The sequence below is a fragment of the Heloderma suspectum genome, chromosome 4 (assembly GCF_057233095.1).
Source record: "Heloderma suspectum isolate Gila_16-S chromosome 4, 16-S_ref, whole genome shotgun sequence".
NCBI classification, from domain to species: domain Eukaryota; kingdom Metazoa; phylum Chordata; class Lepidosauria; order Squamata; family Helodermatidae; genus Heloderma; species Heloderma suspectum.
Window position 1 is genome coordinate 107,527,993 of NC_139461.1, and position 25,815 is coordinate 107,553,807.

At 42.3% G+C, this 25,815-nt stretch overlaps 1 protein-coding gene across 8 annotated transcripts in view; it reads left to right on the top strand.

Moving 5' to 3' along the window:
- The first annotated feature begins 18,915 nt into the window (after positions 1 to 18,915).
- CAP2 (cyclase associated actin cytoskeleton regulatory protein 2) overlaps positions 18,916 to 25,815 on the top strand; it is a 73,462-nt gene continuing 66,562 nt past the window's right edge. For 5 of the 8 annotated variants that reach the window (XR_014790224.1, XM_084850288.1, XM_084850294.1 and 2 more), the window contains exon 1: positions 18,916 to 19,005. Coding sequence is in view for 2 of the 8 variants with exons in the window: in XM_084850288.1 (XP_084706414.1) it covers positions 18,952 to 19,005 (54 nt within the window). In the remaining 6 variants the exon portion in view is untranslated. Of the gene's footprint in view, positions 19,006 to 19,081; positions 19,281 to 25,815 lie in introns of those variants that run through there. The other 3 variants (XR_014790225.1, XM_084850291.1, XM_084850289.1) reach the window with 1 other exon arrangement.

Below are 25,815 nucleotides of genomic sequence, written 5' to 3' on the forward strand. Positions count from 1 at the left end.
CCGACTTAAAGTTGTGCCAAAAAAAAGTTTCTTACTATATCAGGATGTCTTAATCTGTTTTCTGAAGTTCCTGTACTCCAGTGTTCCCAAACCTGGCGCTTTCCAGATAAGTTGGACTGCAACTCCCATTGTCTCCAGCCAGCATGACCATTGGCCATGCTGGCTGGGGATGATGGGGGTTGTAATTGAAGACATCTAGAGGGCACCTGGTTGGGGAAGGCTGCTCTAATGTGAGAAAGCAAGTCCAGTTATTTCAAATATGCAAGTCAAGACAAATGAAATATTACTTGACTTGCTGTATTATTATACACTGCTATCAGTGTTAAGTCTCAAACAAGTGCTGCTACATACAATGCGTAATTAACTGGTGCAATTTGCTGTCACAAGATGTGGTGGCAGTACCAGTGCAGATAGTTCTAAAAATTAGACGGATTCAGGTTTATCAACGTCTACTCATAACTAAAGCTGAACTACTATATTCAGAAATAGCATACACTTGTCACCGTTATTTGGTAATCAAACAAGGGATGCCCATCACCTTCATGTCTTGCTTGTGAGCTTCCAAGGATATCTGTCAGGCTGCTTTTGGAAACAGCGTGCAAACCGCCCTGAGAGACCTTTGGGTTTCAGTGAGAGATATAAATTGAAATAAATAGATGGACTTTGGTCTGATCCAGTGATGAGGGAAGATTATGGATTGCATCAGGCCCATTGAGGATGAGTAAATTAAGGCAGCCAGCTAATATGTTGGCTGCACAGCGTTCCCTCATGTATCACAGGTTATGGAAATCCCTGCATCTCAAATGAAATCAGACATGATTTCCTCCATCTGGCTTTTTGGAGGAAAAGCATTATACAAAATAAGTGGTGGGAGAAAAGCAAAGAAATATATACAAAACACTTTGGACAGTGCACAACAACTATGGGCTAATTTCAGATCACAATGCAATAATTTTGTACCTATAGTTGACAAGCGCAATCCTAGACAATGAGAACAAGATGCAGCTTTCACAACATTGAACATTTTAAGGGAAGCATGTTGTACTAGCAGTTACTATACTACAAGTGTTGTTTGCTAATGCCTTCTTTACCTCTCCCAGCTCTCTTCAGGATTATTGAGCAATTAGCTCCATATAGGTAAAACGATATGTTAAAAGAGAGAGGTTTGAATGGTATAGAGAAACCGTGTTTGAGAGACAGAAGGAAAGGGTGGTGGTATTTTTTAATGTCTCCATCACTACTGTGATGTGGCGTATAAGGAAAAATTATCTGGGAAGTCAGAGAGGTAGGTTTGGTTGGTGCCCTTTAGGATATGACACCTAGAACTAGGGCCATATTAAACTATGTTTAGGATTTCACCCCACCACATCCTTCAAAGCTTTAATAGGAACACTTGTCCTCTGTCTTCGAAGTGGTGCAGTTTGAACCACACACACACTTCCAGTCCACTTGAATGACTCAAACGTTTCAACTAAGGGATATAAATTTGAGAATGACACTGATGAGAGGTAAACGTATAGTGTAGAACAGGGCTGGCCCAAGACACTTTGCCGTTTGAGGTGAAGGACAAGAGAGCACTCCCTCCCCCGTTCCATGTACAGAGGTTTGGGAGGGGCTTTAGCTCAGTGTGACAGCATATAGGTCCCAGGTTTGATCCCCAGCCTCTCCAGGCAAGGCTAGGAAGGAATCCTGCCTGAATCTCTAGAGAACTGCTATCAGTCAGTGTAACAATACAAAAAGGAATGTGCTGACTTGAGAAATGTCTGCTTAAGAATTATTGTTTATATATGTTAAAAACCTAAACCATCAACAAATAACTTTGGTTATGTTCATCTGTCAGACACCTGAATTTATTCAGTCAATTTGTCCGTCAAGGATATATCCTATCTATACCTTTGTGTATCATAAGGCTGCAGTCCTGTAACAGTTACCTGGGAGAAAGCCCCACTGAACGAAATGAGGCTTTCTTCTGAGTTGACATATATAGGATTGCAGTGTAAGTGGATTATTTTTCCATATGTGATCGATTTCTAAATATGCTGTCAACAACCAAACAATGACTAACAATGCAATCCTATACATGTTCACTCCGAGGTAAACCTCATGAAATGAGACTTACTCCAAGGAAAGTGTGTATAGGTTGACAATCCTGTATGCATCTGAGAGCAAGTCCCACTAAACTCAGTGGGGCTTACATCTGAGTAGATGTGTATAGGATTGCACTGCATGTCTTTGTGAGGCAAATCACCCAAGACTCATTTAAAAATTCCAATTAAGGGTAACTTAGTGTTTAGAATTAAATAATATATAATGTTATTTATTTCATCATAAACCTAAACCCGAAACCTTTTTACAATTCCACCACATATGATGTGATCCAACAAATTTGCAGCCTCAGCAAATATTTTTTATATGTAGTTAAATTTAATAAATACCATCTATAAATCCATTTCAGTGAATACAGTTCAGTGTTTAAATATTCCAGGCATTATCCCAGTCCCTTAATCAGGAACAGCGTCAAGGGCAGGCATGGCTGGGCACCTGCTGGGGGTCCACACTCCAGCGGGGGTTCACTGACAAGAACCCCCTGGAGTTGCTCCTCTTCTTCACCATTGCAACCTGCTTGTTAGCCTGCCTCTCGCTCTGGCCCAGGCAATGGTGGTGATGAGAAGGAGGAGCAGGAGATGCCACAGCCTCCTTGCTCCCTGGCTCTCTGCATGTCAAGCAAGCAAGTGGTAGCGATGATGAGAAGGGGGATGAGGGTTAATAGGAGCTGATGACAATGGTGGTGAGAAGGTAGATTCCCTGAAGGAGGAGCCCCATTGAGGGTGTCTTGCTCAAGCGCCCTAGAGCTGACATTGCTATTACTGATACGGGTTTACCCATATAATTTCCCTATGTTATTCTTAAACCTTCAGCTGAATCAGATGAGATGTTAATCAAAATATTAAAATTTTAGAATCCACACCCTTCACTGTTGAAGGGTGTTGCATTATTAAGAATTCCAAAACAGTTAAAGCACATGTGGCCTGCTGAGCTATTGTAGAATCAAGTAAGACTTTTTGTGTCTAACCTGGAAAAAAAATTAAATGAATCTGGACTAATATCTGATAGCATCCCCCAAACTTACAAGTACATGGCTGAGGGCTCACATACAAGCCTCTTAAGAGCACAATCCTATTCATTACTTTAAAAAAGTTATTTTCCAAACAAATAATTTTGTTTTTTGTTTTTACAAAAATTACAAATATTGACTCAAAAAACTAGCAAATGATAAATCATTCATATTCCATTTTACAAGTAAAAAATAATTACTTGCTTTTCAGATATAAAGTGCAATCTATACAGCCCCATAATACCCCCAATAAAAAGGTGGATTGACACTTTCTGACACTTTATTAGACCAGTGCATAATAAAAAGGTCCATTTTTCAATGACAGAATCATATGACTGTCTGCCCTCCCTCACTCTGATCAAATTTGTAATTTTTACCACAGACACTATATCCCAAGTTTTGATCAGCCCTTCATCCGTGCTTTTTTTGAATTACAGGATATGGTTAACTGAACTGCTGATAGTAAACATTGAACTATTTCCATATCAGCTAAGACCAGATCTTTAACATATCCAAACAATAATACTAGTGGCTGTTGTGGTAATCTATAATATCTTATCTATCTATCTACAGACAATCCTGTGCATTACTAAGAAGTAGGTCTCTTATTTTCAGGCAAGTGTGTGTATAGGTTTGCAGCCTCAGTCTGTGTATCAGACCTATTGCTTACAAAGAAGTCTTCATCAAAGTACGTTTACATTTATGACCAATGCTGCATCACTGCTGATGTCTTTACCAGTGAGCATTAACAGTACATACCCTTCCTTCCTGCTGCTCTACTGAGAGGCATCTGGGAGAACTGAGTCAGTGAGTGGCTACCAGCAGTCTCTCTGCATGTGATGTAGATCATTCTGGTGCCATGACAGTGAAGATGATAGTGCAATGCCATCTTAGAAGAGGCATTTCCACCTGTGAATGAGAAAAGGGAGAACGCTTCTAAGACGGGGGGGGGGGACCTTTTTCCTGTCAAGGTCCATGTTACCTTGGTCAAAAACTGCATTCCTGCAATGGGCAGAGCTGCAGATAAGGTGGGTGGGCTTTGCAATGTAGGTGGAGTTTGGAAAGTGGCCAAGGTCCACATGAGGCTAGGCATGGTCTGCAGGTTCCCCACCTGTTCTACGGTGATGCCTGCTGCCTACAGCTTTTGTAAGTATTGATATTACAGATATGTTTTAATCTGCTATTGGTTTCCCTAGGACACCATTTTAATTGATAAAAGATTTTAACATAACCATATTTCTATTCTGTAGCAAGCAAAAATTAGAGGGAAGCTATGATGGCATATAATACTTCACACGTTTTGTTCTCTTTCGGTATTACTGCTTATAGCCTCAGTATCACACTCTGTCTTTCCAGGGATCTTATCATGAATATATTTTTTCTTCCTGGCGTGACGACATCTGGAAAAGTACTAAAAGAAATGAAAATAGAGTTTGAAATTGACAGGAAGCAGCTGTGAAGTGTGAAAACAGAAATATGCTTTTTGATCTTCAGTAAGATATAACATAACACTATCAGCAAATTTCTCATTTGTAATTGTCCTCAGGGGCATTGCACTGCTGCTTTTTACCATTCTGCTAGGTCAAAAAGGAGGTGAAATCTTTGTTCTTGAAGGAGGCAACCTGTTGTTGCATATCCCACTGAATTTTTAATTAATTCCACAAGCAGCCAAAGCTATCGTCTAAGACTGATACTCTGCGTCAACACATCATGGTTAATAATACATTAATAACACATTTTAGTGATTTGAAGAAAACCTTACAACTCATTTAGTGTAAATACTGTAAGAAAGGCTAATCAGCAGCCATCATTCATGGAACTCCTGAGCAACTTATCCAAAGGGTCAATATTCAGGCCAAAGCTGTGTGGTCCCAACATCCTTTAAAGTAGGGGTCTCCAATCGAGCACACGCAGGTGCCATAGCACCTGCATGCATCTCCAATTACGCCCATGAAGGGGTCCCCCATGTGGTACCCGCAAAACTTTTTAAGTATGTTTTTTCCTAATTTTAAGAAATATACATACGTGGATTTCTATAGATACATAGCAATCAATACATATGAAATGCATACCACTTTCTAGCGATTATACATAGGCTTCAACAAAAGTGGACCAAATATCCAAATCAGTATCCTTTTGAATTCTATATGCCACCTGTTCAAATACTGAAAGTGTTGTAAGGTCCTCAGTCCATTGCATTATAGGAGGCAAGTATTTATCCTCCCAGTGCTGTAATATCAATCTTTTAGCTGTCAAAAGGGTGCGAAGAATCATTTTACGCTGACCATTTGTTAATTTCCATGAAGCAAGTAAATAATTAAAAGAGTGTGTTTGTTGTTATTTATTCGGTCAGTCACTTCCGACTCTTTGTGACTTCATGGATCAGCCCACGCCAGAGCTTCCTGTCGGCTGTTGCCACCCCCAGCTCCCCCAAGGTCGAGCCCGTCACCTCCAGAATATCATCCATCCATCTTGCCCTTGGTTGGCCCCTCTTCCTTTTGCCTTCCACTTTCCCTAGCATCAGCATCTTCTCCAGGCTCTCCTGTCTTCTCATTATGTGGCCAAAGGACTTCAGTTTTGCCTTTAAGATCATTCCCTCAAGTGAGCAGTCTGGCTTTATTTCCTGGAGTATGGACTGGTTTGATCTTCTTGCAGTCCAAGGCACTCTCAGAATTTTCCTCCAGCACCACAGTTCAAAAGCATCTATCTTCCTTCGCTCAGCCTTCCTGATGGTCCAGCCCTCGCAGCCATAGGTTACTAAAAGAGTGTCTACATCAGTGAATATTAAAGATTGTTCCAGTACAAAAATTATCTGTGTAATAACCTCCTCTCCCAAAGAAGCAACTACTGGACATTGCCAAAACATATGTTTAAAAGAAGCATTTTTATCACTGCCAGCAATTAGCCGAATTAGACAATCCCTTATTAAAGAGATGTTGCAGTGTCCAATAGACACGAAACAAATGCTTTTGCTGAATAAGATGCAGCCCAAGATCCATAGACGTGACAGGTAGATGTCATTTTGTGGTGGTGCCCACAGCAGTTTCTCAAATTCCCAAATGTGCCCACAGGTCCGAAAAGGTTGGGGACCCAGCTTTAAGGAATGTCCCCTTTATAGAGAAAAGGACCTGACTTACTCAAGGCCACCACCATGAAGTAGCTAGTTAACTTTTCCCCATGTAACTTTATTGGAGCCACTGTGAATTATGTCCATGCTTGTTTGTATAGCCTCACCCTAGGTTTCATTTCCTGGTTATGCCAGAGTGAGAAAAAGAGATGAAACCCAGGAATTGGCTTTTACATATATGATCATTATATCTTAATTTTCAGTGATGCAGATTTCCATTGTATGGGAATTCATCTCCCCAATAATATTATTTATTCATTTAATACATTTCTCTACCACCTTTCTGCCAAGGCGATTTACAATTTTTAAATACTGAAACAAACAACTGTTAGAACCTGTCCCCACCCCCTCAGAATATAGTTATCTCAGGCTGATTGAAGCTCTTTTCAGATGCTGATGACATGAGCTCCCCAGCCTGGGTTTCTTTTATGTTTTTCCTTAGGGCACACAGATCTTAAATAGCCCCAGGGATGGTGCTGGAGGGGCTGATCCAACACTGCTCTCAAGCCACTGATGGTCCCTTCAGGAGCTGATGGCAGGAGCTATCTGGCCTGGGCTGCTCTTCTGGCTATAATATATGTAATAATGATATTATCTGTTCTTCACTGTTACTGTGAAAGCTTTTTGAGCTCCTTAGAACTGGAGACAAAATTTACGAAGCTGGGAGAGAAAACATATTTCAGCCCATAAATTACCGTAAAGTAGCCATGGCCTCCAATGCTTCAAGTCATTTACCATTATACTATAATTATGTACAGTGTCATCTTACTAACAGTGTAATCTTATGCATGTCTACTCAGAAGCAATGCCCACTGAATTCAGTTAGACTTACTCCCAGGTGAGTGTGTATAGGATTTCAGCCTAAGAGATTAATGTGTCTTTGGGAAACAAATCCATCACTCTTTCGAATCTTCTAAATCCTTAGGGTAAATGACATTGAAATCCATGGGGAAGTTCAGTTGAAATCCTGAGGATGGTAAAAGGTCTTTTTGCTGTTCAGCTATGGTGCTGTTCAGCCACTGAAAAACTATGTAGTTAGCAGACTTCTTTATCAACCTGTACCAACTGATATGTCTTAAACAACTCATCAAACCTGCTGCCTCAAAGTGTTTACAATTATTTGTGGTGGTCAGAGCCGCAGACGGTCCTAATATCTCTTGATCCTCAGATGTCTTAGAGTGGATATAGGGAACCTCCAGCCCATGTCTTCTATTAGCATAAATCACTGGCAGCCTTTAGATTAGAGGAAAGGCCTTTATTCAGCTATAAAGCTGAATCTACACATAGCAGTTTTACTATTATCATACTGCAGTGATAACTATTGGTGTCTATTGGTGTCATGTGTACCAATAGCTATCATTGCAGTATGATAAAGGTGAAACTGCTATGTGTAGATTCAGCCAAAAAAGTGTGCATATCTAGTCCATGTAGGCTCACCGCAGTAAGTGAGAGCTCCTCCCACAGACTTCCTTTCCGAGCACTTCCTATTCCCTTACTAAATCCTTAGTTTCTCCACTTAGGGCACAATCCTATGTGTGTTTAGACTCGACAAAGTCCCACAACTCCCAGCATTCCCCAGCCTAAGGGAATGCTGGGAATTGTAGGACTTTTTCTGTGTAAACACACATAGGATTGCACCCTTGGTTCCATTACTCTATTGGGCTAAAAAAGGTTCCCCACTCCTATGTTAGGTCATGATCCAGTCAGGCCTTTGGATCCTTCCCATCCATTTCTAGTGGCACCAGCCCCCTATTTTCATTAGCAGCCCTTTCACTAGTGAAGAGCTGTGCTTAACAGACAGCTGTATGCATTCAACAACATGCTTAAAGGAGTTACTGAATCAGTCCCATCATGCTTTTCTAAAGCTCAGGTTTCACAGTATCTACTCAGTCTTTGACAATTGCTTTATGTGGGGAAATGTGTGTATAATCATGTTACTAAAAAACATTGGTTGATTTACTGTTTACAATAAGTATAGCTTGGAGCTCCGCGTAACTATCAAATGCTATCACTAATCCATGACAACATGTAGAACTCTATTAATAAGAAATGCTGTTATGTGGAAAAGTCAAAGACCATGGTGTCCTAGTTCCAAAGAAACTGAATACTCACTGTGACACAGCATCTTACCTTTCCACATTAGATCATCTAATATATTTGACACACAGAAATTATAATGTGACAAGCTCATACTAGCCAAACTCTGGAAGGTGGTCTAAACAGAGAAGAGTAATGAATTCCCAAGGCTTCAAAATAGTTTATATACATGAGAACTTCAAAACACTTTCATAACACTGAAAGCAAGGGCAACAAATGAGGAAACAGGATACTAATGTTAACAAAAAATAATAATTTTAAGAATAACTCCAATTTTATTTCCAAAAAGCTGGAATAAGAAGGATATATTACTGCTCAAGAAAAAGACTATATGGAAGAGTAACAATAACTACGAGTGTGAAATGGGTTTAAAATGAAGAGACTCAGGACGCAATCTTATGCACGTTTAGACAGAAAAAATTCTTACAACTTCCAGCATTCTCCAGCCAGCATGGGGGGAATGGCTGGCTGGGGAATGCTGGGAGTTGTACGACGTTTTTCTGTCTAAACATGCATAGGATTGCACCCTAAAAGGATTAGGACAATCTTTCTGAACAGGTAAGATGTGCATTAAATTTACATTAAATTGAGATAAATTTGCAGCAAGGCAACAATGCAATTAGAGCAGGGGTCCCCAACCTTTCTTTGGGCCAAGAGAGACATTTGAAATTTGACAGACTGTTGTGAGTGCTCTCACAAAATGTCTGCTATGGTGTCTGTGGCCGATCACAAAACACCCATTTCCCATAAGGCAAACTGGTGAAGCTAAAATAAAAGTAACTTGCCCCAGAACCAAAGTACAAAGCAGAGGTGGGGTCTGAGTTTCAACCACTCTTGAACCTGCAGTTTTCTGCTCTAACACCTATTTCAGAAAGCAAACTTATAAGGCTCAGAGACAAGTAACTTGTACAACAAACTGAGTACAAGGCCGAGGTGGATTCTGTGCCCCAAATGCCAAATCACATATTTCCTCCTACAAATCACAACAAAATAACTAGGGCTGTGCAAGCTTGTGCTTGTGCAAGGCCTGAACCCCAAGTCAAGGCGGGCTACTTTGGGTCACTTCGTGCCCCTTCTGAGGTGAAGCAGAGGGGCATGAAGTGATCTGGAGCGGATTGGGGGCTCTCCAAAGCGCTCGGTGTGCTTCGTCGCATGGGGGGGGCTCCGGCCCGGCCCCCCTGGCCCAGCCCCCTCCCGGAGCTTCCAGGTTCTTACCTGAGCCGCCACCGCCAATGCTGCCCTTGCTGCTGTTGCCACCTCTGTCATCCTTGCCGCTGCCTTCTCTGTTGCAGCCGCCACCTTCTCCACTGCTGCCCGCCGCTGCTGCCACTGTCTTCTTCTCTGCTGCTGCCCGCCGCTGCTGCTATCTCCTGAGGCCTGGATATGCAGTGACTCGTCTTCTTGCAGGGAGTCGCCATTTTTAATGGCGACTTCCTGCAAGAAGGGTCGGCGCGTGTACAGGCCTCAGGAGATGGTGGTGGCGGCAGTGGTGGCAGCAAGGGAGAAGGCAGCAGCAGCAGTGGAGAAGGCAGTGACGGAGAAGGCAGTGACGGCAGAGGTGGCTCAGGCAAGGAGCTAGGGGGTTGTGCGGGGGTGTCAGAGGGGACCCCAAGCGGGGTTCACCATCTGAACCCTGCTTCGGGTTCAGGGCTGAGGCGGGTCAGAGCCCCCCCGAATCTGCTGAAGCCAAATCAGGCCCGCCTCGGAAGCCGCAAGTGGCTTCCGAGTTGGATCAGGGCGTCTCTGCACAGCCCTAAAAATAACCATTTCACCCAAGGCAAGCTGGTAATGCTCAGAGAAACATACACATATCCCACCCCCCAAAGCTAGGCGAAACATACACATAGAGCTTAGGCAAAACACCCCTTACTCCACACTGCCCCCGCTAGCTCCCCCAAGGTGCTCCCTGTCATCACACCCCGACTTACCTTTTTATTTTTTTTTCCTTGTGGGCAGCTGGGCACACTTCAAACTCAAGTGTTGGGCTGTAGCTGCCCACCATGTTATTTTCGAAAAATGCCTTTGCAATATGCCAGCCACCTAATTAAAACCTTTTCTAATTAAAAAAAAAGAGTTGCTTTTAAAAAATACTTTGAGCTCAGAACACATATCCTAGCCATTAAAACAACATGAATGTTTGCTGTGAGAGAAGAATATAGTTAATCCTTTACAAACCTGACTGATAATTTTATTTCTCTGTCATTCTAATGACTGACTTGATTCCAGGGCTACAAAAGGACAGAAGCACCCACAAACATGTCAATCATTTTCAGAACAGATGACACTTTAAAAAGGAACCATCAAAAATGGTGTGGGTAATTGGTGGGGTACTTGAATTAAGTAGAGTACTTTAATTCAGTAACGTACTTGAATTAAACATTTGAACTCTTGGGGCATTTAAATTTTGCATCCTTAGGAGTAGTTTTGTCGCTGCCTCAGTTGGCCTCTGAAATGTCTGTCTTGGGCCTTTGAGACGTAACTTGGCATGTGGGAAAGTGGGAAGGGGTTGGAAATATTCCCTATTAAAATAATTACAGAAGCGGGAGATTCCAGTGTGGCCATTGCAGGGAAAAGAGGGTAGGCGCCACTGGCTCTCTTTCTCTCCTTTCAGGTTGTTACCTAGTCAAATAAGCCATGGTGACTGCAAAGGCAGTCCATCCAGCCTAAAGATTCTGCTTTTTAATGCCAGGTCAGTTGCAGGGAAAACATCAATAAGTCAAAACAAAACACAAACAAGTCATTAACTGAGTAGATGTGTACAAATGAAGAGATATGTCCCTGAATGTTCAGAATAGCTTACTTCTGAGTAAGCCTGCACGGGGTTCCTTCTAGGTCTCTTTCTCCCCCCCCCCTTTATCAGTGATCTGTCAATCAGTGAGAGTGATACACTCAGCCTTCAGAATTAACTTACTCTTATCTCACTTGACAGTTCCTTGCTAAACTCCCACCCTGCTCCTTACTGTCAGAATGGTGAACACTGGAATTCAAAACACTGAAGTGCACTAGCAACGTTCTAGCTTTAGAGTGAACCAGAGGATGCCCAACATAATTTTGCCAGTAGTTGCTGTCATGGGCTTTAATGGGGCAGAAAAACCTTGATAACTTTTAAACCACTGCTCAGAATTTTATCAAACCAATGAAAGACACACCTCAACAACCCTGAATAAAGTTCTTCTATTGTTTTCCCCAGAATCTGAAAGAAATATATAATATGCCGAGTCACAGCTTGAGTAAAATATACAAATGTTATCAATTATTAGCACTTTTTCACTTGCTGTATTTTAATTTTGCATGATTGTAGATTATGATTATAGATTATATAATCTAATATATAATATATTTCATTATATATCAAATATATAACATATCTACTATATAATATATAAATTATTATATATTAATAGATAGAGAGAAATAATCCGTGTCTGCTCCTTGGTGACAAAGGGTTTGAAGCAAAGCCTCCACATCTCCTAAACCCTATATCCACTGCACCATTCTACTTTCCATAATACCAGATAGGTGGAGAAAATATTCAAGATAAGCTACTTTTGACTTCCTGTCTAGATATACTTCTTTGACATTTTGATTGAGATGTGTAAGTGGAAGCAAGGTAGGGTGTTTCCAGACAGAGGGCTCCTAGCACTAACAGTGAGAAGCCACAATGCAGCTATTCTGCCTTTTTCTCCTTGATGGATTTTATATGGAAAGAAAAAGACTAAAAAGTGGTGAGAAAACACGGAAGGGTTGCAAGTAGGAGAAGATGATGTCTGGACCCCCCATACAATTTTGTGAATAAAAGCCTCATCTGGATTTACCCTAGGTAAAGTTTGCAGTGCTGTTTCCCTTACCATTCCTGTTTTTAGAAGAAAATAACTGTGAACCTTCTTTTCTAGGGTTTGTTTGTTGGTTTGTTTACTACTTTGCATGAATACTGTATCTGAAATAAAAGTATGTGTAAGTGGCAAATCAAATAGTGTTGTTGCAGTTGAAGATTAGTCACTCTCCTTGAGTAGGAGATAGTTATTTATGGACAGATTGTGACGTGGCTACAAGCCCACACAGCAGAGGAATGCTTCATTTTATTTAATGGCAAACTGTTGGCAAGCAGATGATAGTACTCGCAGACTTCCAAACATGTCTAGTATCTAGATCAGATGAAGGTGAAAAGTATTGGGTTCAAATTGTGATTGGATCGCTAAGGCTCTGTATACACCCTGGATTCTTTGGTGAGAAAAGTTATAACCAGGAGTTAGCATTACTGTTTAAAAAGAAGAAAACACACTAGGGCATCAAAAATTCCAACTGGGTCAGGGGATGTCATAGCCCTTTCAATTAATCCCTTCTTTAAATAAAACATTGATTTTTGATCAGGAGGCTAGAGTACCATTAATAATGGCTTTACTGAATTATACTTTTATGATCCCTATGGGCATAATCCAGCCAAAGATAACCCCTCTCCCCATTTACTTCAATTGGAGAATTAATCACATGCTGACATATCTCCCATTGAAAGTAATGGGACTTAAAGTGCTTAGATTTGGATGGATTGTGTGGAATGGATTCCACACGCACAATGGGGCTTTCCCATCCCTCTCCCCACCACACATCTCAAAGACTGCAATCCTATGTATCCTCTTGAACATACTTGTGAGTAAACATGTTTAGGATTGATCTTCACATGCACCAGATGTGAAATTCTGAGCAAATGTATACAAATTAAAGTATTGACAGCTGGCAATTTACAAATGGCAATAAATAGCAATAAAAGAGGAGGGTCTTGGAGGAACTAAAATATTAATAGAGAGAAATTAAATGGGCTTTAGCATATTCTGTCAATATCTTGCTAGTTCACATTGCTATGTCTTTTTAAAAATTCAGTTTCTTTGTATTTTATTACTGCTTAATACATAAATATTATACTATTATACTCAACATAAGCAGTAAGCACAGGAATATTCTTCAGTTGTGGAGAAGTCTCCAGTATGTTGCTTCATGTGATCGATAGGTTGATGTGCAGGAGTTGAGTGCATAGCCAATCCATCAGTAAATAAATGCTGTGGTTACTAAATATGCATGTGAGCATTAGGAAAGATTTCTATGTAAGGTTTACATGGAACTAATATGAACTGCATCTTGTCTGACATTCTTTGATTTCTGGAACACAAATGCAAGCATGATGCTCTGTAATCTGTAGATCACCCCATTTTCTCTCTCTCTATCCCTCTTCCTTCCCATGCAGCAGGCTGCCAGGGAAGAGACAGATTACCCTTGATAGAGGTCTGAAGTGATTGTATATGGAGGGCTTTTCAATTAGGCTGAGGGACATATGAAATTAAGCTGAGGACCACATGTGGCCTTCGGGTCGCAGGTTTCCCATCCCTGATCTAAACATTGCATGTCCAAATACATTAGACTTCATGTAATTAAATAAAACAAACAACAGGCTCAAAGTTAAGTATATGCTTAAATGCTTTTTATTTGCACTGGGCATAATCCAACCAGATTTATGCACTTTCATCCCATTAAATTCTATAGGAGAAATGTATGTATAGTCTCAAACTCTCAAGTTGAAATCAATAGGCCTTAAAAGTCTGTAACTTTGGCAGGGTTCATAGTATGTTACATTTTATTTACATAGAGCAGGGATGGGGAACCTCTTCCAGCCCAAGAGCTGAATTCAATTTCAGAGAAGCTCTTGGGGGCTGCATTCCAATGATGGAATAGGCCAAAATACTAAAATGCCAGCATATTGTAGCTTAAAGTTCTTACTGCCAGCAACAGAGCTTTAGGAAGGACATTTCAACATTTTAGAATGGGGGAAAACGGCACAAAAGCTGGGAAACCACCCTTGGTTGGGGGAAAGGGGGTGGGGCCAGGGAAAGGGGCATGGCCTTTTGAGGACCCCTGGAGGGCTGAATTGGCACCTCTAGAGGGATAGATTTGGCCCTCAGGCCTGATTCCCCCCCAATATAGAGTCTGTTTGAAACAAATAGAAAAACCTCTATAATAACGCATCTATGCGTTTGTAGTAATCTTAATTGAGGAAATTGCATTGCTAGGCTCTCCTTTATGAAGATTCTAGAGTCACATCAACCAATAATTTTACTAACTATTGTTTTTTGCCTGTATAACACTTCTGAATGTAATTGAATCCTACGTTTACTCTCTTTTCTATCATCCTTTCAGTTCTGCTCCTACCAGTAGAGCAGCAAAATGGGTCCACCCACAGACATGGCAGGGTTTTCTGGATACTCAGAGGACTCCCCAGATACGCAGAAAAATATTAGTTTGCAAATTAAAAGAAAATTAAAAACACACACCCCAAAATGGAACAGTGAGGACTGAGCATGTTAATTGCCCTCCAGGAGGCACAGAATGTTTATTACAGTCAAGCACCTATTTAAAAAAAGCAAATGGAAAGGAGTCCAGAGAGGGATTTTATTTAATTTAAGGATTTATATATCTCCCTTCATTTTGGAAAACTTCCTGGGGAGGTCACAAAGATAGAGAATTGCAAAATTAAATCATGTTACTGAAAACAATAAAACAGTATAAATAATTCTGGGGGTAGAAATAGGAAAATTTAAAAACTGTTGATTAGAATCAGCTAGGTGATGTGCTAAAAAGCCTGTGCAATTAAAAAGGTTCTTCATCCGGGGATGAAAAAACATTCAGTTCAGCACCAGGTGAGCCTTCCTAGGGAGGAGCATTCCACAGGCAGAGAGCCACAACTGAAAAGACCCATGTCTCGAGTCACCATCAACCTGACCTTGGAAGGCAAGGAGACTTGGCGTGGGGAGAAGCACTGGTGGTGACTGTAGCATTCAGGGAGGTTCATGTGGTGTGGGAGAAGGCGGACCTCTACCACAGGGCTGGGGAACTTCAGGCCTCGGGCCAAATATGTTTTTGTCTGGGGTCCCAATTAGGCCCTCTTGGGTATCCCAGATGGTCCCACTCACTTTCCCCTGGCTGCCAATCGTTTGGTAGTTTCCCAGCGTTTGTGCAACCTGTGTAAAAGGTTGAAATGCCTCTCGATAGTCACTGGCAGTGAGAGCTATTTAAGCTAAGATATGCTGGTATTTTTTATATTGTTGGCCTCACTCCCTTTTCTTTTAGCTCCACCCACCACTGGAATGCTGGCCCCAGAAGGTTCTATGAAACTGAATTCAACCCTTGGGCTGAAAGAAGTTCTAGAAACTGGGTCTGAAGTCATTTTGGCCTACGCGATTGCCTATCAAATTGCAGTATCCTCAAGCAGGGTTGGAATTTGGGTTGGGAGATGCATGTCCACACCTTGACCCTAATTCTACTTCCCAGCCCAGGCTTCTATATGTTTTTATGGGCTCTGACCAGTTTGATGCTAAAAGATTCAGGTGGAGGCATGATTTAGGATGGAAAGAAAAATACTTCTCCTGATTCTAATTAAACTCCTTCCCCTGCCCCACCCCGCCTCAGGATTCATTCAGTCAGGGGTGCAAAACCTCTTGGGCCAAATTCAGTTTTGGAGAAGCTTTCGGGAGCAATATTCCAGTGGTGAGTGGAGTTGAAGGCAAAAGGGGTGGGGCCAAAAATACACAAAATACTTCAGCTTAAAGCTGTTACCGCCAGTAACTAAGCCTTAGGAGAAACATTTCAAACTTTTGCAATGGGAAAAATGCACAATAGTTAGGAAACCACCAAAAGATCTGTGATGGGGGGAAAGGGATGTGACCTTTTGGAGAACTCCACAGGGTCAGGTTGGAACTGTAGGAGGGACAGATTTGGCCCCCGGGACAGAGGTTCTGCACCCGTGCTTAGGATGCAATCCTATGCATGTTTACACAGAAAAAAGTCCCACAGCTCCCAGCATTCTCCAGCCAGCCATGTTGGCTGGTGAATGCTGGGGGTTGTAAGACCTTTTTTCTAAACATGCATAGGACTGCGCCCTTAAAGTATATAAGAATTGGGATTACGTTAAGGTCAGCGAATTCACACCATGAGGCATGCATCCCTCAATCCCAATGCCTCCCTCCAACTTTCCCATACAATGTGGGGAGGAAGAGGTAAAAAGACTCTCCTCCCACCCTGTACCACTAGAGTTCAGGTCTAGATGAGCACCTTCCAGCTCGCAGAGTCCTGCACCTCAGCCATCAGCTGTATAGTGATTCATTACAGTGCTGGACTGCTGAGATTCAGACCTATGTGAACAGGAAAATACTCATCTTTCTCAGGCCTCAACAATCTTGCACTATTGCACAAGTTAAGGAAGTGTGTGTGTGTGTGTGTGTAGAAATAAAGAATGGGGAACACATATCCCAGCATGGTGCCCCTAACTTGTCATGATCAAACAAAAAACCTTCTAACATGCACACACTTGGAAATATCTGCTTAAAATAATGTTGTTGTTGTTCAGTCGTTCAGTCGTGTCCGACTCTTCATGACACCATGGACCATAGCACGCCAGGCCTTCCTGTCTTGCGCTCTCTCCCGGAGCGTGCTCAAGTTCATATTCATTGCATCGGTGATGCTATCTAGCCATCTCATCCTCTGCCATCCCCTTCTCCTTTTGCCTTCAGTCTTTCCCAGCATCAGGGTCTTTTCCAGAGAGTTTTCTCTTCGCATTAGGTGGCCAAAATATTTGAGCTTCAGCTTCAGTATCTGTCCTTCCAATGAGCACTCAGGGTTGATTTCCTTGAGGATGGACTGATTTGACCTCCTTGCAGTCCAGGGAACTCGTAAGAGTCTTCTCCAGCACCACAGTTCTCATTATTATTATTAAAATAATGAGATAATATTAATTTCTGACACTTTTATTCTCACCTCTTTAATGCATGCTTATGGGTGAAGCATGGGTCCTCATCTGTGTTACCAAGAGTAGACAAAAATCATGATTCTTTTGGATGAATTAATATTCCAATGCCATTCATCCAGTCATCATCCAATGATAGCATAAGGCTTACGATGCATAAGTCTGCATCATTCCTGCATTTAGTGCCATTTCACATGTTTGCATAGAAGACTTAGCTTTAGGACATTCTGTGCGTCAGCTTTCTAGATTTAGATATGCACCATAACATATCTTCCTCCCACAGTGGGTCTGGGAACTGTTATTAGAGACACAGCCTAGCTGTCAAAGGCTTTGCTTTCTAGGGCATAGAAATCAAGTTCTACCTGAGCTATAAACATATGGGATTTGCATCAAGGGCATTGTTTTATATTTGTTGAAGAATGTAAGCTGCTTTGAGTGGCTCTTTTGAAACAGAAAGTATGGGGTATATATTACCCTAAATACATACATAAATGGGGCTAAACTAAATGTGGCATTAATTGTGTGAATGCAATTAACATGCAATATTTTCTACTTATACAGTATGTCACTTCAAGGAGTTGTGCATTTCTATAAACATATTTTATGTTTCTCCAAGCGTACCTTAGAATATTATGCTGTTAATCCTAAATTGTGTTAAATGCTTTAGTTAAAACGAGTGGACTTGAAAATAGCTTCTTGCCCTTCATTGTGTCACTGTGCTCTTCCCGTGGCCCCTTCCTTTAAATCAGGCCCTTCAGATGTCCTGGCCCACAACTCCCATGATCCTTCACTGCTACCTATGTTGGCTAGGGCTGATAGTTGTGGGCCAAAACATCTGGAGGGACACAAGTTGCCCACCCCTGCTTTAAATGTTAAGTGCTGGTGTCTAATATAAAAGGACCTACTGACAATAGGGTGCTGGGCTTGTTGGGTTCAGCAAAAGTAACTGGAGACCAGTGATGGAAAATGTTGTGCAAGTACAAAGCAAAGCGATATGCTGATGATACCTTGTGTAATGTGCCACTGACTCCACCAAAGTTTCTGTTGATATTCCTTATTTGTGGTCAAATCTTTTATTCTGAAAAGCTGTCCATACTCTGATAACAAGCCATCTCCCAGGACATTGTTGCGTGTCCCTGGCTTCAGAATGGCGTGCTGGGTTCACCGAAGCACACAGAATACATCTCACTGCAGTGCTCCTTCTTGAGTGATCCCTTTAACCTGGACTCCATGGTGGTGGGAGGACCAGCATGTCCCGTGAGGCTGTGGAACGAAGCTCAGGAAGGGTCCAGACTTGATGGGGAGCCGCCTTGGGAAAACTTTTCTTCCCCTCTTTTCACTACGCCACAGTTATTATTGTCCCAGAATGCTGCCTCATCTTCATTCGTTGACCAAATCAGACTGCTCTCCCTGACTCTGAGCCTGGCTTTTCCCAAGCCCCCCTCCATGGTGTCTGTTCCGAGGTGCTCCATGAAAAGCTCCCGCCCACCCCCAATTTCCCTCCAGACAGCGGGCTGCGTTAGTGGAGCTGATGCTGCTGGAAAGCATCTTTCTCCTCCTGCTGCTCCTCCCCCTCCTGGGTTCTCTGCATGCCCACGCTCCACCCTCTTTTGCTTTCTCCCTCCATCTCTGCCGGCGTCCGTCTCTCCCCCTCCCCCCTCCTCCCCCTCCCCCCTCCTCCTTTTGGACGTTTCTTTATTTGGCGCTCCCGGAAACGGGCTGGGCTGGGCTGCGTCTCTCTTCCCTGGCGTGGCCTTTGTGAGTGACACCGGCTCACACTGAGCGAGCGGGGGGGGGGGGGCGGAGCAGAGCGAGCGGCCGCGGATGTTCATCGCAGAGAGGAGAGGGCGACTTCCCCGCCGCGGCTCATCGAAGCAGGTAATTCAAGCGCGGAGAGGGGCGGGGAGGGCGGAACCAATCGACCCTATGGTGCGGGTTGGCCCCAGAGGGATGGGCAGGCCGCGGGTGCGGGGGGGGGGGAGATTTGGGCAGTGCAGGAGAGGCGGGAACGGAGCTTGCTGGGCGCCGCGAGAAGAAGCGGGCCTGCCGAGGGGCCTTGCCCAGCGGCGCGCTTGCGGCACCGCTCCGATCTGGCGTGAGAGGGGGAGGCCAAAGAGCGGCGCTCGTGGAGGAGGGTCGAGGGAGAAGTCCTGGTGGGTGGGGCTCATTTTGTTCCTTCCCCGTTGTGTGTCTTCGTCGAGGGGGGCTATTCGGGGCATCGTCCCCCCCTTGCATGTGCTCCCTTCCCCCGCCCAGGTGGAGCAGTGGCCTAGCAGCTAGAGTTGCCCGATCGCCCCGGTTCCACCGAAGGGCGACCGCGCGGCTCGTTCTTCCTCCGCCTCGCCTCTAGAACGGAATGGGGAGGACGGCTCCGGACGGTTGAGGGCAGGGTGACCTGCTGACAGCCTGCAAGAAGGAGATACTTTCACTTCGTGGGATTTTACTTTGTTCTGAGGTTGCAGCATCGCGAAGCTCCCTCTGTAGTGAAGCCACCTGTGTGTAGTAAGCCTACCCGCCCACTCACCCCGGGGGTGATAAATGTCATAGCCGCAGGGGAAAAAAGGAAAGAAAACACAGGCATTTCTGTTATCATTAAGAGCTGTCATTAGGATTTGCCTTTTAACACACCATTTCATGCAGGATGACAGTCTTGCTAGAACTGTGGGTGATAGCAGTCTCTTCACACTTTATAAGAAAACCAGCTGGCAATTTGCTTAGATTTGTGTCAAGCGATGCTTCAATTAACTGCATTAGGCAATTTCCGAATTTTGATTAGGAACATTAGACTCTCAGTATGATGTGAATCACAAAGGGCCACCAGTCTATACTAATAGTAAAAGCGTGCGTGTATGTGTCTGTCTGTCAGAACCATTGGTCCAACACCATGAAACTTAGACACCTGAAACTTGGCATGCATACTAAAGGGACCCTAGGAGTGTGCATCGTGGGATTACTTGGTTTTTAAAATGCATTAATTGGGTTTCCTTAATTTAAATGTGTATCTGTGTTTGAAACCTGCAGTACTATCTTCAGTTGCTAGGTAGCAGACTCCCCTAACCAGTGCATAGTTTTGCAGTCCATACAGTTTGAAGTGGGGGTGGGGAGGAGTCTGAGGGACAGAGTTATATGGCTGACCCCTCCCTCTTGCTGTCCGGCAGATCCCCTCAGGAGAATGGAATGGGCAAACCCCTCCCTCAGGAGGCTGTGGGGTGCCCCATGGCATGGGCTTTGCCTATCGGTGCCAGTGGGCGTGCCTTCACTCAGATGGGGTGGAGTGAATGTGTCCAACTCTGACAGTTGCATAACTTTGCTTGAAGGTTCAATGTATCACTCTAAGGGCCATTCCAACCTGTGCAAAGCAGAGTATATTCACTAGATTAATAAATTAATAAAAAGAGGTGAAATCCAGAACCACTGTGTGGAAACCTTACCACTAAATTCAGTGTGGTTTGGCTTGTGATCACAAAGCTTTGAGATTAGCCCATTCAAGAGTTAAAAGGGATAAAATGGTATTGCACAACCCAATCCTATGTGTGTTTACTTGGAAGTAAGCCTGGCCCACCCCATCTGAGTGAAGGCACGCCCACTGGTGCCGATAGGCAAAGCCCATGCCATGGGGCACCCCATAGCCTCCTGAGGGAGGGGTCTGCCCGTATTCCCGCATTCAGTGGTGCCTATTTCCAGATAGGCTGCAATCCTATGCACACTTATCTGTATATTTTGAGAGGATGTTTAACAGAACAATGGTAATTTCAAAGAGATTCCAGTGCTTCAGTATTACATTTTGAAATAATGGCTCTTTTAAGGAGATATGCATGCTGTATAATTTCAGTAGAATATCTGGAACAATTCCCTTCCCGCCAAATACTGCAAATACAGTGTTTTTTTTTTGTTTTGTTTTTTGCAGGAGTGGGGTAGAGAGCAGGGTTTGTTAGAAAAGTTAGATTCAATTTTGAAGAAAGAATTTGTGGAATGACTCCCATTAATAAGTCAATATGTAACAGATTAAAACCTTTGTTAGAGAAAAACACACATTTGGTTAACAATAAACTGCTGTTTAAAATACCATAAAATAAAACAGAAGTAAAAACAGAATTCTGGGCTACAGGATGATACAAGTCAGTTTTCTATGAAATTATAAGTATTTATTTACTAAAGTTTCATTCCTCTTTTCTCATCAATATAGGAGACCCAAAGCCAATTATATATATTTTGGAGAGAATTGTATAATATAATGTATAGCATCTTAGAATTGACTTTGCTTGCAAACACAGAATTTTTTTAAATCAATGGAAAATTAGTTAAATTCATAGTTTTCTTTTAAACTTTGCAATAAAGATTTAACTAAAGGGTGGGATTGTAAATGCACTTAAGAATTCTGGAGATTTTTCCTGCAGCTTCATAATTTGTTTAGGTCTTTTTTCTATATAAATAATAATATGAAAAGTTAGCTCCTATGTTTATAGTCAAATGTCACATGTTCATGATAGTCCTTCTGTAGTTCAGTCACCTCTTCCTTTTGAGGGATGTTAGAGGTAAGAGATGTGTCATCAATGCTGGCACATGAATAAAAGATGTTCTCTTAATTAAATAAAAATGAAAAGGGACTGTGCATTATTCACTACTGCACTAAAGCTAATACATTACTTGGTTTGGACATCTAGTGTAGATAGACTGTAGTTCTGGTTTATGTGGAAGAATATACCCTGAGGGACCAAATAGTATTCCATATGCTTAGGAAGCTAATTGAATTGTCAGTTCAAATCAAGCCTTTGCAAATATTAAATACAAAAAGATACAACACTCTGATTATTAGGATCTGAAGGTATGTCATCATTTATTCAAAACTGTGAATAGTAAGGGTGGACTATTTCGAAAAGGATAAGAGGCTGAGATGTCAGGGCTTTAACGAACTCAGAGAACTGACAAACGTAATGACTTCCGGAACATTCTTCATTCATTCCCATCAGGCTTTTGTGCCGGATTGTTCTCTGTGGTTGTCAGTCAATCACCACTTTGACAACGGGACAGACATGGTAGGTTGAGAATTGTGGGGGTAGGGGGTGGGGAGGGGAGAGGAGAGGGCATTTTGCCCCATAGTTTGCCTCTGCAGGCAACGTCCTCCATTGGGGAGGCTGCATAGCCTGTAAGAATGGAGCAGGGTAGAGCTCTGGATTGCAAGAAACTCTGTTTCTCTTCCTTGATATAGAGCGGACTTCATTCTTGGCCACTGGCAACTCGCTTGTTGTTTATTTACTTATTTGCATAATTAGTTATCCTGAGGTAATTATTTTGAGTGCCAGTTCTATAAACACACAATTTAATTGAGATCCAACCCCTCCTCTCCCCTCTCTGATTTGTCATTACTATTTTACTTCTTGCTGAGCAAAATGTTGCTATCCCAGAATTCCTTGCAAATAGCAGGTGTGTGTGGAGGTTGCTGCAACTGAACAGTTTAGGTTGTTTCTATCCAGCGGAGGAGTACAGGTACCCTGAATTGTGGTATTGTAAATTATCCCTTTAATAGTAGTTCTCCTGAGGTACTGCTGGATTTCCCACCAGGAAGTAAGTAGCATAAAACTGCCACTGAATTGTGAAATCTACAGGAGTAGGGCCAAGTAGTTCTGTGGCAGTTCCAGAAGTAATGTAAAGACAGCTATTGTAGGATATTAGTATCATTATTTGGCTACGTACTGCATCTAAGAATGTAAGAATATAAGAACAGCCATGCTGGATCAGACCAAGGGTCCATCTAGTCCAGCATTCTGTTCACACAGTGGCCAACCAGCTGTCGATCGGGAACCCACAAGCAGGGCATGAGTGCAACAGCCCCCCCACCCATGTTCCCCAGCAACTGGTGTACATAGGCACACCGCCTCTGGTACTGGAGGTAGCACATAGCCATCAGGACTAGTAGCCACTGATAGCTTTTTCCTCCAGGAATTTGTCCAACCCTCTTTTAAAGCCATCCAAGTTGGTAGCCATCACTACGTCTTGAGGTTGCGAATTCCATAGTTTAATTATGCGCAGTGTGAAGAAGTACTTCCTTTTATCTGTCCTTAATCTCCCACCAATCAGCTTCATGGGATAACCCTGGGTTCTAATATTATGTGAGAGGGAGAAAAAAGTCTCCCTGTCCACATTCTCCACACCATGCATAATTTTGTACACTTCTATCATGTCTCCCCTTACCCTCCTTTTTTCCAAGCTAAACAATCCCAGCTGTTATACCTTTCCTCCTAGGGGAGATGCTCCAGCCTCTTAATCATTTTAGTTGCCCTTTTCTATACTTTTTCCAGCTCTACAATATCTACAAGGACTGTACACAGTATTCCAAGTGTGGTCGCACCATAGATTTGTATAGGGGCAGTATGATATTGGCTGTTTTATTCTCAATTCCTTTTCTAATTATGCTTAACATGGAGTTTGCCTTTTTTACAGCGGCCGCATACTGGGTTGCCATTTTCATTGAGCTGTCAACCACAACCTCAAGATCTCTTTCTTGGTCGGTCATTGCTAGCTCAGATCCCATTAGGTTATACTTGAAGTTAGGATTTTTTGCCCCAACGTTCATCACTTTACACACGCTTACATTTGCCATTTTGATGCTCATTCTCCCAATTTGAAGAGAGCGTTTTGGAGCTCTTCACCATCCCTTTTTGTTTTAACCACCCTAAATAATTTTGTGTCATCGGCAAACTTGGCCAGTTCACTGCTCACTCCTAATTCCAGATCATTTATGAACTATGTATATGGGAAAGATGCCTCAGCGGTTGTAGAAGCACTCTTAATTTGGAGCAGATGTTACATTGATATCTTTCAGACAAGGATCATTAGCCTGTTTTTCCATATATGGTGTTGCTAAATAGTTGCTAAGTAGCGTTAGTCCTACTAAGTAGTGTTAATCCTAGTTAGAGCTGACTACTTAGAGCTGACTCATTGAAATCAATGGGAGTTAAGTTAGACTAACATTGGATACAACGTATTGGATACAACCCATGATGTTAAATAATTATAATTAATTTACAATAATCATTGGTGCAAAATACTTCTTTATGAGTCTTCAAAATAGTGTTGCAAATGTATCATTTACATTTGTTTCTATTCTTAATGGAATACATTACAGATTTACCAACCAGTCTTCTTTGACCTAGGTACTAAACCTTACCAGGCCTGATATAAGGTATACTTGTATACACTCTGTTATTTACTTCAGCAGGGCTATTTGAATTGGACTAGTGGCATGTAATTAAATGGATTACAAGTATTTCAGAGAGTTTACTTACATGAAAAGTCCTATGCTAGTGCATAGCAAAAGGGGTACTGTAAACTCTGCATGACCATTGGTGGAGGATATACTTAAAATGTTATACTTCATTGGTTGCAAAGAGAAAATAAAAGAAGACAAAAGATAAGCATCTGTGCATGATGGTATAAAAAGCAACATTAAACATTAGTGGGAACAGTTGCCTTGGTAACTTTCAGTCAGTCATTCTTACAAAGACGAACACTGTGGTTGCTACAATATCAGAAGATATTACACTGAAGTGTGGAAAAAAATGAGCACTAACCCTTTTTTTGAGCACATCCACATGAATGTATTTACAATTGGTTTGTGTTATAAAACAGAGTGTCCATCGTTTGCAAGCCACATAGTTTTGTATTGTGCATGTATGGGACTTCCATTCAATAGCTGTTCACAAGGACTAGCAGGACTGGCAAAAAATAAAGAGCTCCTATTACACCAAAACAGTGATGGTAGGTCTCTGCTTCTATAACAGGCTGGTACTTTCTGTTTCCCTGCTGCCATTGCTGATGGATGTAACACATGGAAGCACCCTTTCAGGGAATCAGTCGTCTTATGGATTCTAGAAATCATTAGAGTTGAAAAACACATTGAATTTGAATTTAATTTTATTCTAGTTGCCTTAATAGACCTGTACATTGTGGACCCCAACTCCTCCCCTGATGTTCCTTCCCTCTCCCATTTTTTGCTTAAACACTAACCCGCATTGTGAACAAAAGGAAAAGAGATGGTGGTCTGGGGCACAACAGCATGCTAAGCAGAGTTCCCTGCCCTTTCTTTAAGGGCCAAACTAATCATCCATAGTGGAGCTATGCGTGATTGTATTCCCTATTCTGCAAGTGGATTCATATTGGGACTGTGGTGCTTTGAGAGAGGAGGGCGTAAGCTCCCCCCCACCAGGGGTGGGGGTTAAAAAAGAAAAAAAACCCTCCATTGTTTCCAAAACAGTTGTGCGTATGTGTGTGGAAAGCTTAAGCCCTCCTTTCCTGAAGTGCCATGGTCTCGATCTGAATCGGGGCTATGAGTGCTTGCAGGAGAGTAGTGGAGCGCTGTGTGATTAGGAGAATGTTTAATTTGGCCCTTAGTTTATGATATTTCTTCCGATCTATTAGTATTTTGGCCATCATTTCCAAAGAAAGCTGAAATTCTCAAGACTGTAGTGTTTACTTATATTCTTATCTAGTGTTAAGACTATTCCTGGAATGGTCACTTTTACACGTATGAATAAAATGAAGTCCCTGAGCTCATCTCAGCAACATTTCTCTGGATTTTGGTGTATTTGTGATGAAATTACGTTGTAAAAATTGTACTCAGTTTAATCCAGAAAATACAGGAGTTATTCTATATATCAGCATGTGCTGTAGTGTAGTGTATTGGCTGTG